We start from the raw sequence: 16,465 nt of genomic DNA on the forward strand, positions 1-16,465 counted from the left end.
TTGCTATGCGACAGAGTGCTACGCGGGAACCTCTGGTGTCGCAATTAGGAAATCCTGCAAAGCCGGAGCGTCCTTCAAGTCCGTGGCCTTCGAAGTGTGTGCACTTAACTTTGGGACACAGTTTACGTGTCGAACTACCAGTACACATCCCTCCTTCCGTTCATCGAGGCTTCACATTGCATCCCTGTAGGTGGCGGAATCGCACCTAAAGCTGGAATGCCAATAAACATAAAAGAAGAAGTTACCACTATTGCCATAACACAGCTTTGAGTCTTCTGAGGTGAGATAATTTGTTTATTTATACAGTTATAAAGATACAGCTTGTTAAAGCAACATTTTACAGTGTCATTTCTGTATTGTTTTCATCTGGTATAGCATTATTTGTGCGTCTTTTCTGGCATCTTCTAACAGACATAAACATTTAGCCTAGCAGATGGGTTGCCAACCATTCTGAATTATCACGGAATTGTCTCGTATTTAAGACATAATTTTGTCCTGTATACGCATGCATATGCCATAAGACCACCCAAACAATACGAATAACACACTTTAAATTGAAAATAATTGATTTTTGGTCACATCATTGTTTGGTTTTCTAACGTTTGATGAAGGCGTTAAGACCCAGCAGAATCCTCAGCCGGCAGGTCGCTCTCGCGTCACAGCTGAAGATGAGATTTATTATTGTACTGAAATCACAAAACCATCTCCCAAGTTATTACTACACGGCTGGTGAAGAACGAATACTTTTTGGAATTAAATTGTACATAGATTGGCTAAGCAGTACAGTACAAATATTTTGAGTGTCCCCTATTTTCAGCAATGTGAGAAACTACTGTTGAATTTATTGAGACTTGAGTGACTTTCTGTCTTGTTGTTGTTTGTTTGTTTGATTGTTAACAGGGGTTTTCCTGGCTCAAAAATAGGTGGAGGTGATAAAATCCTGCTCATGTGCACACACACAATGGTACCGCATTTCAGCTGGCTGAAGAATACATTTTACAAGCACGCATTTTAGTATTTTAATAATATTATAATAGATATATTTTTATTTCGAGAACAGTGTCAAATATATTGTTTTTTTTCTCTCTCCTTTTTTTTCTTCACAGTGGAAAACTGTATCACTGTAGGGTGCCTTTTGCTGTCATTTACATAACTCATTTGCCATAATAACTATAAAATGACTATGAAAGGGTGTGCTATATTAGGCTAAGTTTTTATATTCATAACAAATGCATTACTTGGCACTTTAGATAGGCCTACATTCTCAAGATTTTTTTTTTTTTTAAGTTTTGTGTAAGAGGATGCGTGTTATTTTGCTCTGTCCCATGCACTGCTCATTAAATTTGAATGATAATAGAATATTTTCAGATCATAAAATTAAAAAAAAAGTCTCCTATTAATATTTTGTTAAATAAGAGATTACTCAATTTTAGTATATTGATCATTTGTTAATAAAAGTATATTTTCATTTAATAAAAAAAGAAGAGTTCGTCCGTGTCCCTTGAATGGTTGTCCACCCGGTTGAAATGGTGAATCCACCCCTTTACAACCCTCTACGGACACGTTGGCAAACAGTAGTAAACCGACAGTACGTGTCGTGTGTGTATATATGTGTGTGTATATGTGTGTGTGTGTGTGTGTGTGTGTATATATATATATATATATATATATATACATATATATAAAATAATGTTTGTAAAATGGCACAGGTTTTTTTAATATCTGAAAGTACACTGTTAACATCAGTCAGTCAAGCATTATAATATGATAATCAAGTATTATTTAATGATAGAACTAGTAATAAGAATTAACTTGATAACCATGTTTGAATGCATATATAGTCATTTCAATTGAACATTTTAACTGGACTGTTGGTGGTGCTTTTTTGGTTATTCAGTGTTTCTGTAAAAAAAATATTGGCGAAAAAAAACTAACAAAAATACTGATAAGATAATAATAATATGAATTCTACTACTAAGAATTATAAAACGCACTAAGGATTAATGAGCTGCTGGATTCATGAATATGAATCAGGTTTGTGCGTTCGCTCAAACTGATTTGCTGAAATCAAAACTGGGACAATAATAAATGAGCACCAGCCAATGAGATTGCCGTTTGCGCATTAGTTCTGCCACTACCGGAAAACCTGGCAGTTTTTAAAAGCTGAAGAATTCCAAAGGAACGCCGTTATTTTGACAGGAAAATACAATGAAGTATATCGTTTACAATTCTCCGGGAGAACTCTCTCTGCATGTGTGTTAGACAAAGCGATGGCGAGTCGTGTGCCTTCACACTAGAGTTTACGCTATGTCAAATACAGGTCCATTGAGGTGAACTGAAAAATAGCGCAGATGTGTCATCGCTTGACGGAGAGTGAAATTCTGAAGCGCTCAGTCAGCATGTTCGGCAAGTGAAAATATATCTGTGCTAAACTTATATTTAGCCTCCAACTCACACACTGGCGACTAAAATCTGAGAATTTATTAGCCATCATTTAGTCGCCCAGAGTGAAGACTATGTGAGTGATTTACTTGCAAAGGCCATTCACTTCAGGACAACAGGAATTTCAACCGCTGAAGTGAGCAAGTTGGTGAATTTTCAGTTGACAGATTTTCTTCGTATGAGTTTGCTTACTTGCCGTTTTGCACAACCTGTAAGTACGATTGATAAGTTGTGTACATTTTCAATTGAGTGCTCAAAGAAGGTTTTTGTGCTAATATGTGATGCATACCTAATGCAGCTTTAGGTTTCCAGGTAAAGCACAATATTACTGTCTTACTGAAGTAGTTCTGATAATTCGCTGCACAACCTATTTTCTATTTCCTAAGAATGTGTCGATTATTGTATACTGATGTTGTTCTAATTACTTTGTTTAATAATTAAAGAATGTAGTGTAGCACACAGACTTTATAATCATAATGAAATTGCTGTTTATTGTGCTGCAGTCATAGGGTTAATGCGGGAGAGATGAGCGAGTGTTAGGCTGGTGCTCCTGTTATACTGTTCTGCGTTCTGATTAAAAGTTTAGACAGAGCGTCTTTTGTCCGTCGTTCTTTAAACATTACTGTAAACTATTGTTTCCTCAGTTAGTCACGCCAGCACTCGGCTAACGTATCCACCAAGTGTTTACAGTTTAGCAGCTAAACTTTAGCTGTGGGCACGATTTGCTTGCATAAGTGTTTTTGTTATTTATGTTGTTGTTATTATTATAAGAACAGATTGGAGCACTATATTACTGTTTTATATAAAGGTGCTTTTTCAATGGTAGCACTCGCTAACTGGCTCATGGACTCCTCTATGTGCCAATCACAACAGGCTTGGCCAGCTGACCAATCAGAGCAGAGTAGGCTTATGGAACTTGCTTGGAACTAATCATTTCTAAATCGTTGGCAAATGACCCTAATATTAAATGTATATTTTGAGAAAAACTTAGATGCATTTAAACCTGTTGTAGGGGACTCCAACACAATATTAGGATTCTTTAAAATACCTTATGAACTGCTCTTTAAGCTTTTGTATATTTTAAGTTATTAAAGTCGGCATGAAATGGAAGTAACGATTTGTCTTTCTTTCTCTACGGTGACATCTATCCGAGTGAAACGGCATTTGAAATGAGAGGGCAGGACTTGATTTCGTCCTTCGGGAATTGATTGGATTGTTGGAAGTTGGGGCGTTTCTAACAAAATTGAGGCGGATCTGGATGCCAGTTTGCATTTAGTTGTGAGAGGATTTCTATCCACTGGATTCATCGGCGACACCCTAGCATGAAGAAATGTTTTATTTATTGAGGAAGATGACGAGGACAATCAATGGCACAAAACATGCCTAAGACAGAGAGAGATAGACTGCCTGAATGACTGAGTGCGTCCTCCATCAGCTTAAGTCATATTCATAAATAAAAAAAATGCCCTAAGAGTAATGTTGTGGTAATATCCTTTCAACTTTTAAGGGTAGTATACTCACCCATGGCTTGCGTCAGCACTGGTCAATGCATTGATTTCGATAAAGTGAAGCATCAGGTTGAGTTTTTTCCCCAGCGTTTAGCCGCACGTCACTAGCTCCGCCCTTGCGCCATAGCCTGTGACCGGAAGAGAAGATGAGTCGTTTTGAGGGGGAGGGGGGGTTAACATTTTTGATTAAAGATTACGAGGGCACATGAATTAAAAAAAAAATAATAATAATAATAACATGCATGGATAAATTATTTATGCTAAACGCTGCGGTATTCCATTAAAAAATACGAATTTTCAATTTTGATTTCATGGTAACGCATGAAGGTTAAAGGCTGCAATATACTTCAAACGAAATCGAAGAATGAACTGATATGACGTAATTTCTAACAAAATCAGGCCGAAATGAAGTTCGTTTTGAGTTCGTTTCGGCAGTTCGAAACAGCTGACCAAAGCGGACTTTCTGGGGGAGTTCGTTTTGGCTCCTAAACACCCTTGAGTTTTCATTGGTCCGTGGCGGTTACGCAATCAGTGGGTGTGATCTGAAACTACACCTTCTTTTGTCGTGCAATTTTTTTTTTCCTGTTCGTATCTCATTCAACGAAGGTCAGGCAAGAGAACAACATCTCCTATCACTAGCAACATAAATACACTGTGTCGAATCGCTGAGCTGACACAGATATATCCGCACCTGTATGATTGCTCGCGGAGAGACTTTAAAGATTCAGAGAAAGCATTAATTCCTAGAAAGACATTGCAACGAAGCTTGGTGTCACCGACCCGGAGTTATGCAAAAAGCGACATAGAGAAACATCAGATGAAAGTTTTCCAAAGCCATGAAAAGAATGGAAAGAAAGAGTAAAGATTTAAGGTAGCAAGTTCCAAAAACATTTTCAAAAAAAATTTAAAACAAAACTCTGCTGCTGTTGTTGTTTCAATAAAGCCCCTTTCACACTGCGATTCCAGAAAAAACAATTGTTCCAGGGTCGCTAGATTTTGCCCTTTTCACACTGCCAGTGATTACCCAGAATTTGTGTGTGCGTTCACACACAACCCATAAAGGTCCGTGAAGACACGTGATATCAGGGTGTGATGTGGAATGTACGAGTCGAAAACGCTAGGCACGTTAACTTTCAATCCTGGGACGGGTTTTTGCATTCACACAGAAGCTGACCCGGCAATTTTCCGGGTCCAACGTGCAGTGTGAAAGGGGCTTAAGCAAGGTAAGCAAGCAATTTAAAAGGTATACAATAAATTTTATGCCAAAAGAACATTCAATAATAAACCTTTTTTTTTTTTTTTATCAAATCATGACACCACATAACATATAAAAAGGTGTAATAATTTATCCAATTTAATAAAATGAACACTGATAAAATAAAGTAACAAACATGTTTGTGTTATTGAGATGACTGAGCGTCGGGAGCCACATCATGCTAAAGTTTTCAGACTACGAGACATTCACACTTCCCATGAAGGACTGATTATGGAAATAGAATGGTTCTTTTGTATAGCAAACATGATACTTGACTCTGAACTGCTGCTAATCATAATTCTTTTATCTATAATATTCTGACCATTGGTGCCCGAAGTTTGCTTAGATTGCCTACAAATAAACCTAAACAAACATAAAAAGAAAAATAAAAAAACAAAACAAAAAAAAAAACTTAAATAAAATAAACTCAACCCAAACACAAAAAAAAAGGGTGTAAACAAAATCAAAAACTTCAATCACAAAAAACAAACAAAATAACAACAAAAAAATACAAACAAAATCAAAAACTTCATTTAGATATACTTAACTCAAGCTCAACAGACAGATAAAATAAGAATAAGAAACTAAGTAATCAAATTTATAAAAAAAAAAAAAAAAAAAAAAAACTGATTGAGACTGCACTGTTGCATGTCATGCCATACCCTTCACAGCAGGTGCATATATTTTACAGATTGGTTTCTGCAAATTGAGAGATCATTAGAGGTAATTATCGGTCGATAATGATGGTTAGCTGATCTTGCTGAAGTTGTCCGAAATATGTATGTATATTAAAAAGCACTTTAAATAAAAAAAACATAAGCGTTTATTACATCTTGCTCTGTTGTACTTTGACAGATGCGTGTGCTGGTTAATGACTCTCAAATGTTTTCCTCAGTATGTAGCTTGCTTTTTGTGGTTATATACTTAATCTGTCAAATGTTAGAAAGTCTAGAAAGATATAATACTTATAATATGTAAATTAATTTTAAAACAAATGAAATAACTTTACATTTTGATAGATGGATAAACATAAACAACAAGATTTAAGTGTGAATTAATGAAAGCATCAATTTGATAACTATTTTTGATTTTGGCAGATCTGCTCCTCCAACCACACAGGAGTTCACCAACAGTTCAGCTCCTCCCACAACAGTTAATGAAAACATGACTGATCCAGAACCCTGCAGAATAAAACAGGAAGATACTGAAGAACAAATAGGTTGGTGTATATTCTTCATTCTTCACTAATTTTATAAAACTTCAAACAGTTACTTGGCGTACTGGCACTTGTGGTTAAAGGCATTAACAGTGCATAAGTCACTAATGCTATCAAGCTATCAAAAAATGCCCCTTCAAAAAGAAAAGACATGCTGTAAAAAATTAAAAGAATAATATGAGCCAGTATTGTCTTCAATTAAGTTTAATTCAAGTTTATTTGTATAGCGCTTTTTACGATACAAATCGTTGCAAAGCAACTTCACAGAAAATTCAGTTTCTACAATATTTAGTAGTAGCTGATCAGTGGTGACTGTCAGTTTATGTACATATGGCAGAAATTAAATATCTCTGTTTTATCCGAATTTAATAGGAGAAAATTATTGGTCATCCAATCTTTTACATTTTTAACACACTCTGTTAACCTAGTTAATTTAGAAGTTTCATATGGTCTCGTTGAGATATATAGTTGAGTATCATCAGCATAAAAGTGGAAACTAATCCCATATTTTCTAATAATATTACCAAGGGGCAACATGTATATTGAAAATAGCAGAGGACCTAGGACAGATCCTTGTTGCACTCCATATTTTACTGGTGATAAATAAGATGACTGACTCCCCGTTTAAATAAGCGATCAGACAGGTAGGATCTAAACCATCTTAAAGCCTGCCCTTGAATACCTGTATAGTTTTTGTAATCAATCTATGAGTATTTTGTGATCTATGGTGTTGAACACAGCACTAAGATCAGCACTAAAATTTTATACTTTCTACTGTTGTCTCATGTTGCATGCTTTTTCCTATCAAGGTTTTTTTTTTTACTGAAAACATTTTTTTTTTTACTTAACATTTTTACTTCAATTTTAGACTTGAAAGAAGAGAACAAGGAGATTGAAGAACTGTTTAAAGAGGGGGAGAACCATCATGTAAAAACTGAAGAAACATCCTGGAGATTCTCACTGACAAGAAGAGACAAAACATGGCCTGAGTGTAAAAAGAGTCTCTCATGCAAGCAAAATCTTGATATTCATATAAAATGTCAACTTGAAGGGAAGCTGTACACATGTGATCAGTGTGAAAAGACTTTCACATTAAAAAAATACCTTACAAAGCACATGAAAATCCACACTGGAGAAAAGCCGTACACATGTGATCAGTGTGGGAAGAGTTTCACACAAAAAGGATACCTTGATGCACACCTAAAAACCCACACTGGAGAGAAGCCGTACACTTGTGATCAGTGTGGCAAGAGTTTCACACAAAAAGGAGCCCTTAATGTACATATGAGGATTCACACTGGAGAGAAGCCATACACATGTGATCAGTGTGGGAAAAGTTTCACACAAAAAGGATACCTTGATGCACACCTAAAAACCCACACTGGAGAGAAGGCATACACATGTGCTCAGTGTGGTAAGAGTTTCAGACAAAAACGAGCCCTTGATGTACACATTAGGATCCACACTGGAGAGAAGCCATACACATGTGATCAATGTGGGAAAAGTTTCACACAAAAAGGATACCTTGATGCACACCTAAAAACCCACACTGAAGAGAAGCCGTACACATGTGATCAGTGTGGGAAGAGTTTCAGACAAAAACGAGCCCTTGATGTACACATGAGGATCCACACTGGAGAGAAGCCATACACATGTGATCAGTGTGGGAAGAGTTTCACACAAAAAGGCTACCTTGATGCACACCTAAAAACCCACACTGAAGAGAAGCCGTACACATGTGATCATGGAAGAGTTTCAGACAAAAAACGAGCCCTTGATGTACACATGAGGATCCACACTGGAGAGAAGCCGTACACATGTGATCAGTGTGGAAAGAGTTTCAGAAAATGTGATGGTTTTAAAAAACATCTGCTTACTCATTCAAGAGAGAGACTAGAAAACTGTGACCAAAGCAGTAGAACATTTCTAAAGGACCGCCTGAAAGCTCATACGAAGGAGAAGCCTTACATATGTTATTTATGTGGAAAGAGTTTTAGTCAGATGGTTGCATTAAAGATACACCAAAAAAGACACAGTGGTGTGAAGGATCATGCTTGCTCTAAGTGTGGGAAGACGTTTTTTACATATGCTGCAATGAAAGTGCACCAGACAGTTCACACTACAGAAACACCTTACAAGTGCTCACACTGTGACAAGAGATTCAAACGGTCAGACTATCTGAGAATACATGAGAAGATTCACACTGGAGAGAAGCTGCACACATGTGATCAATGTGGGAAGAATTTCAGACAAAAAAGTAACCTTAACAGACACATGAGATTCCACACTGGAGAGAAGCTACACACATGTGATCAGTGTGGGAAAACGTTTGTGCATAAAGGAAACCTTAAAGACCACATGAATATCCACACTGGAGAGAAGCCGTACACATGTGATCAATGTGGGAAGAGTTTCACACAAAAAGGATACCTTGATGCACACCTAAAAACGCACAATGGAGAGAAGCCACACACATGTGATCAGTGTGGGAAGAGTTTCAGACAAAAACGAGCCCTTGATGTCCACATGAGGATCCACACTGGAGAGAAGCCGTATGCATGTGATCAGTGTGGAAAGAGTTACACACAAAAAGGAGCCCTTAATATACACATGAGGATCCACACTGGAGAGAAGCCGTACACATGTGATCAGTGTGGAAAGAGTTTCAGAAAATGTGATGGTTTTAAAAAACATCTGCTTAATCATTCTAGAGAGAGACTAGAAAACTGTGACCAAAGCAGTAGAATATGTCTAAAGGACCACCTGAAAGCTCATACGAAGGAGAAGCCTTACATATGTTATTTATGTGGAAAGAGTTTTACTCAGATGGTTGCATTAAAGATACACCAGAAAAGGCACAGCGGTGTGAAGGATCATGTTTGCTCTAAGTGTGGGAAGAGTTTTTTTACATATGGTGCAATGAAAGTGCACCAGACAGTTCACACTACAGAAACACCTTACAAATGTTCACACTGTGACAAAAGATTCAAACGGTCAACATATCTACAAATACATGTTGGGATCCACACTGGAGAAAAGCCTTATGCATGTGATCAATGTGGGAAGAGCTTCAGACTAAAAGAAATGCTTAATCAACACATTAATATCCACAATGGAGAGAAGCCGCACACATGTGATCAGTGTGGGAAGAGTTTCACACAAAAAGGAAACCTTAACAAACACATGAGATTCCACACTGGAGAGAAGCTACACACATGTGATCAATGTGGGAAGGGTTTCTCAGACAAAGGAAACCTTAAAGACCACATGAATATCCACACAGGAGAGAGGCCACACACATGCGATCAGTGTGGCAGGAGTTTCGCACATAAAGGAAACCTTATCAAACACAAGAAAACCCACATTGGAGAGAAGCCGTACACATGTGATCAGTGTGGGAGGAATTTCACACAAAGAGGAACCCTTACTGCACACAAGAAAACCCACAGTGGAGAGAAGTCATATACATGTGATCAGTGTGGGAAGAATTTCAAACGAAAAGAAAGCCTTCATGATCACATGAGGATCCACACTGGAGAAAAGCCGTACACATGTGATCATTGTGGCTGGAGTTTCGCACATAAAGGGAACCTTATCAAACACATGAAAAGACACACTGGAGAGAAGCCATATACCTGTGATCAGTGTGGGAGGAGTTTCGCACATAAAGGAAACCTTATCAAACACAAGAAAACCCACACTGGAGAGAAGCCGTACACATGTGATCAGTGTGGGAGGAGTTTCACACAAAGAGGAACCCTTATTGCACACAAGAAAACCCACAGCGGAGAGAAGTCATATACATGTGATCAGTGTGGGAAAAAGAGGGAACAAAAAGAAAGCCTTCATGATCACATGAGGATCCACACTGGAGAGAAGCCTTACACATGTGATCAGTGTGAGGAGTTTCATACGAAGAGTAACCCTTTACAAACACAAAGAAAAACCCACACTGGAGAGAAGCCGTACACATGTGATCAGTGTGGGAGGAGTTTCAGACAAAGAGGGAACCTTATTGCACACAAGAAAACCCACAGTGGAGAGAAGCCATATACATGTGATCAGTGTGGGAAGAATTTCAAGCGAAAAGAAAGCCTTCATGATCACATGAGGCTCCACACTGGAGAAAAGCCTTACACATGTGATCAGTGTGGGAGGAGTTTCATACGAAGAGTAACCCTTTACAAACACAAGAAAACCCACACTGGAGTGAAACAGCACCAGACAGTTCACACTACAGAAACACCTTACAAGTGTTCACACTGTGACAAGAGATTCAAATGGTCAACACATCTTCAAATACATGAAGGATCCACACTGGAGAGAAGCCGTATCATTGCAATTCATGTGGGAAGACTTTTACTCAATTATATTCTTTAATCTGTCATAAATTACATGTCTGCATGTCTGAAATTACAGTAAGTAGATGAAGTTCTGATCCTGTACTTCCAGGTGCTAGGTAGGGGTGCATCAAGTAATTATTTTGATAATCGATTAATCAGAGATTATTAGAACGATTAATCAACTATTTGTTTATTATTTTACAGATTAATCAGTATCTTTATTGATTATTTGGCTTGTGGAGTTTAAAATATTGAGTTACACCCATTCTAACTAAGAAATAAAACAAGGAAATCACTTAAGTTTTTGAAAATGTCTTTTTAATATACTTTGAGTAAAATGAATTATTATCCTCTTCAGGTTTTCTGTCCTCCTCAGAAGTCATCAATAAACCAACTTTGCTCAGAATTGAAGCACAAAAATAAAAGGGCATTTCACAACACATAGGAAGCTAAAATATTCATTTACAAACTATTATTACTTAGATCCCCTTGTGACCGCTGTGGCCGACAATCTTGAGAACACTGCTGCTTGCAAGATTGTTAATTATACAATTTAACACAAAAATGTTATCAGAGATTAAGGTATACGTGTTATATTTGTGTGTGTATAAATGAATCTCTTAACACTTAATGCCAATAATGTGGCCAGTGGGAGACCACAGACAGTTGAGATGCATTGCAATGCATTATGCCTAATAGAAAGCCAGTTAATGTAAAGATTTTTAATAGTACTATTAATAGCATTAATAACATTTAATTTAATTTAATCAGGCAAAATATTTAAAATTTTATACTCATTTTGAGCACCAAATATGTTGTTTAGTTGATGTTTCTCACTAAGCAACTGCATGCAGTGAATTTTTAAATATTTTTTCATAACCTCACCTATATAAATATACAGCATCACACCATCTTTCAGCCTAAAGTAATGATGTATATGTATCGTTAAGGCTGATTGGACTTTCACCAATGATAAACCTTTCGGCACACCAATTTCTCTGACATGCAGTAGCTTTCTATAAAATTACAAAAAAGCAGGTTAGAAATAAAAACCAATAATCAAAAATAATATTTAGAAATTATGGCAGCAGCATTGGGACACATATACCAAATATAAACATTTGTATCAAATGCAGTCAGCAGTGGGTAAGGGAAGAGTATCAGGTTGGAGCAGAACTGAGGAGAACATAATTACAAGGGTACGATTGTGGCATACAAGGTTGAACAGTAGCTACAATGCATTTTATAAGCAAACATCCAACAGGTCTATGTGAGGTATGTGACGTTAATGAAAAAGTTGAACATGTTATAATGTACTGTAGGAAATATACAGAGTCAGAATTTTGTTTGTGTGGTTTTTCACATCTTTTTGGATAACTGGTATCAATCTCAGACAGATTTGTACAATAGATTGCCAGGTCTTCTTAGGTAAATGGAAACCCTACTTAAAGAGGTTGTTCCAAATTATTAAGCAAGTCACAGTTCTCATGAAATATGGTGAGGAAGAAAGATCTTTCTGAAGATGAAAAGTATTAAAAAATGCAGTGTCTTGGAAAATGCATGCAAGCAAATAGAAATTATTGAACTGGCAAAAGATTTGTCAGTGACTTAGAGTACAGGAGATCTTGGTCAGATAAAGATTTATTAAGGAAAGTTTCTGTCAAACAAATGAACTGTATTGTAATGCCAGCTGTAAAAAAGCCACTGCTGAGCAGCAGACAGGTGTTTGAAGGAGATCCTCTCCATGCAGACTGACAGTTGTGCGTAAAGCTGTGTTTCAGTCACTGCTAACCAAACCTCACAAAAAGAAACCTGCACAGTGGTTTGTGTAGAAACACATTTTCAAACTGTTTAGCACAATGGTATTTATGCAGCATGGGATAGTGTGATATCCCACACACACACCCTAAAAAAAATCCTTTTATTTCCAAGAGCACTATTCTTCATTTTATACCACAGCAGAAAATGGTCAGTTATGAACTCCACATATCTTGCAGAAGTCATTTTGACACCCTAAAATGACCTTACATCTAACTTCCCAATATTCCAACCCAAATCATCACCCACCTCCTCCTTGCTGATATTGCAGTCTCATTGGAATAGGATGGCCATTCATCAACTATCAGAAATCCATTTATCTGAACCATCCATTGTACTGCAGCATTCATAAGTGAATAAAACCATTTAAAAACAAATCTTCATGTGTTTCTACAGCCACTGTGCAGGTTTCTCTTTGTGAGGTTTGGTTAGCAGTGACTGAAACGCAGCTTTACGCACAACTGCCAGTCTGCATGGAGAGGATCTTGAGAGTCCAGTAGCTTCAATCACCTGTCTGCTGCTGGAGTATCCCTCTAACTAATACTTTCTTCAATAATACAATAAAAGATTGTTTTTAAGAATACTATCATATATTCCAGAGTTATATATAAAAAAATCATCTCAGGTAAGTGTATTTCCTAGGCGGGTAGGCGGTATTGTGTTTCCAATACATTCTTGTTCTCTCTCAACAAAGCTCTAACATCACACACAGACGGCAACGCAATCAATTTATGGTTAATGGTTAATTCAATGCCTTTATGAGAAGGATTAAAATGAAATCTCAGATGATGCAGAATGGAATTTTAAACATTTAATGTAAACTTAATTTACAATCACTCTGGGGCCAGAGCATTCTATCATGTACACCAAAATGAACTAGCCTACATCCAGAATAACTGCAGGTACACGCAGGTGAATCACTAATATCTGATGTAATGGGCGGAATAATATTTATGTGTAGGGTGTGGTGCAGGTGCAAGCCGGACGTTGACAAGCACGGGCTGGTTACTGGTCCAATAACCATGATTTTGACTTGGTCCAGTACACGCTGAGCAGTGTAGCCAGTCACGCTGCCACTGATTGATAACTGTAGTGATTATATTAGAGGGAGTGCTCTTTGCTTGCTTTCTGTATTTAATCTATTCTCAATTTGAATAAAAGTTTTAATAAATGAGTTTTGTCTACCTCATGTAGGAGATTTAATGCAGGTGCAGTTCAGGTACCAGTTTTTATGTCAAATGTTAATTACATGGGATTAAATTAGTGTTGTTGTCAGATAACGTGTCAGGTGTTCTAATAATTACTATGATAGTGGGAAGATCACTCTCATTTAGATCATCAAAAGACATAGAACACTTATATGTTGCATAGGTATAAACATATAATATACACTCTCATTTAGATCATCAAAAGACAAATTCATATAAACATGATATGATTACAATATACCATACACAAAAGACAATATACAAGAACAGTAACAACATACACAATGACCTGAAGTATATGTGTGTTCATTCAAAGACAGGTTTTTCTATGAATTAATTAGAGAAGAGTCCATTTTTATAGCAGTATGTTTCAGAGAGAACTTAGTAGGAGGAAGATCTCTCCACATACTCTTAGGTCGTAAAAGTTATCTGGTCTGGCTGAGGTTTCGTGGTTGCCATGGTAACCAGGGGTCTGGGGTCATTCACAGATATCTTGGCACCTAGTATGTTTATTGGGTGAGGGGTCTGTGATCATTTGTTAATCTAATGAATAATTGATTTGTTAAATAAAATGAAAAATGGTGTGTTTGATTGGTCCAAATGCTACAATGTTGAGATGTTTGCCAGGCAGCCTGAGATCCATGCAGCTACTATTGGATTGTCTGGTTGAAATGAATGATAGTGCTGTGTGTCATCGGCATAGCAATGGTTGGAAAAATCATGTGCTTGTATAATGTGTCCCAGTAATGTAGTGTATTTGGTGAAGAGAAGGGGTCCAAGAACTGATCCCCAAGTGAACCCTGTGACCGGTTGATGTTCTTTGGATACCTCTCCTCCCCAGGAAACCCTGAAAGACCTACCTGTGAGATAGGATTCAAAACAGTGGAGTTCAGATACGGTGATGGTAAACAGGATAATCTGATGATTCACAGTCCCAAAAGTGGCAGATAGATCCAGCAGAATATGAACTGATTTACATTTACATTTAGTCATTTTGCAAATGCTTTTATCCAAAGCGACTTACAATTGGGGGATACATAAAGCGATTCTTCTTAAAGAAGCAAACAGTCACAGGAAGTGCTTGTAATACCAAGTTTTAGGCATTGTTCAAATAAGTACAAGCTAGAAAGAGAAGGAATAAAAAATTATTATTCTTTTTACCATTTAGTCAAGTAGCTTTGAAAGAGATGAGTTTTCAGCTGTTGCTTGAAAATTGTCAAGGATTCAGCATTCCGGATAGGGGTGGGAATTTCATTCCACCAGCCAGAAATGGTGCACAAGAATGTTCTGGAAAGTGATTTTGAGCCTCTCTGTGATGGTACCACGAGGCATTGCTCACTAGTGGATCTCAGACTTCTAGAGGGTTCATAGGCGGGTGCTGAGCCTGTGGCTATTCTATATGCGAGCATCAATGTCTTGAACTTGATGCGAGCCGCAACTGGTAGCCAGTGCAAAGAGATAAAGATAGGTCTAACTGGGCTCATTGAAGACCAGTCGTGCCGCTGCATTCTGAATCATTTGTAGAGGTTTGATTGTGCTTGATGGAAGTCCAGCCAGAAGAGCACTGCAGTAGTCCGGCCCAGAAATGACAAGGGCCTAGACAAGAATTTGCGCAGCATGCTCCGTTAGAAAGGGGCTGATCTTTCTGAAGGTGTGCAATGCAAACCTGCAAGATTGAGCAGTCTTTGCAGTGTGGTCTTTGAAGGTCAGTTGGTCATCAAAGGTAACACCAAGATTTCTGACCGAAGTTGATGGGGTAATTGTAGAAGAACCTAGCTGGATGGTGAAATCATGCTGTAGAGTTGGAGTGCCAGGGAAGACAAGAAGCTCAATTCTTGCGCCACTCTTGTTTAGAACCTGTATATGCTCCGAATGCATACCTAGATTAGAAAGAACCAAATTGCCTATCACTGCTTTGCTGATGATACCCAGATTTACCTAGCCTTATCACCAAATGACTACAGCCCCATTGACTACCTCTGCCAGTGCATTGATGAAATTAACAGTTAAATGAGCCAGAACTATATTCAGTTAAGCAAGGAGAAATCAAGTCAAGAATCTTGGTGTGATTCTGGAGACAGACCTTGGTTGAATGCATACCTAGACTCTAGGAGTCTAACAACTAAAAATCAAGTCAAGAATCTTGGTGTGATTCTGGAGACAGACCTTGGTTTCAGTAGTCATGTCAAAGCAGTAAACAAATCAGCATACGATCATCTAACTGATCACTGTTTGGTTAATATTATACCGACCTACGGGCAGAAACTGAAGTCAGCTAAACCTGTTTTAAGGACTGTTAAAAGATGGACTAATGAAGCAGAGAGTGATTTACAAGCTTGTTTTGACCTCACTGATTGGAGTGTTTTCGAAGCTGCAGCCACCGATCTGGATGAGCTCACAGAGACTGTATCTTCATATATCAATTTCTGTGAAGATATGTGCATTCCTACCAGGACATTCTTATCATTTAATAATGATAAACCGTGGTTTACTGGGAAACTCAAACAGCTTTGTCATGCCAAAGAGGATACTTACAGAAGTGGGGATAAAATCTTGTATAACTAGATCAAGAACAGACTAACAAAAGAGATCACAGTGGCTAAAAAAAAAAAAAAAAAAAACCTACTCGGCATAGCTGAAAAAAGAGCTTTCAGCAAACGATCCAGCATCAGTAT

At 37.6% G+C, this 16,465-nt stretch overlaps 1 protein-coding gene across 1 annotated transcript; it reads left to right on the top strand.

Moving 5' to 3' along the window:
• On the top strand, positions 1-11,064 carry LOC109047795 (zinc finger protein 585A-like). Its single transcript, XM_042756147.1, has 3 exons — positions 1-280; positions 6,303-6,424; positions 7,290-11,064. The coding sequence occupies exons 2-3, from the start codon at positions 6,370-6,372 to the stop codon at positions 10,799-10,801; spliced, it is 3,567 nt and encodes a 1,188-aa protein (XP_042612081.1). The 5' UTR covers positions 1-280; positions 6,303-6,369; the 3' UTR covers positions 10,802-11,064.
• The last annotated feature ends 5,401 nt before the right edge of the window (positions 11,065-16,465 follow it).

The sequence above is a fragment of the Cyprinus carpio genome, unplaced genomic scaffold (genome assembly GCF_018340385.1).
Source record: "Cyprinus carpio isolate SPL01 unplaced genomic scaffold, ASM1834038v1 S000006809, whole genome shotgun sequence".
Taxonomy (NCBI): domain Eukaryota; kingdom Metazoa; phylum Chordata; class Actinopteri; order Cypriniformes; family Cyprinidae; genus Cyprinus; species Cyprinus carpio.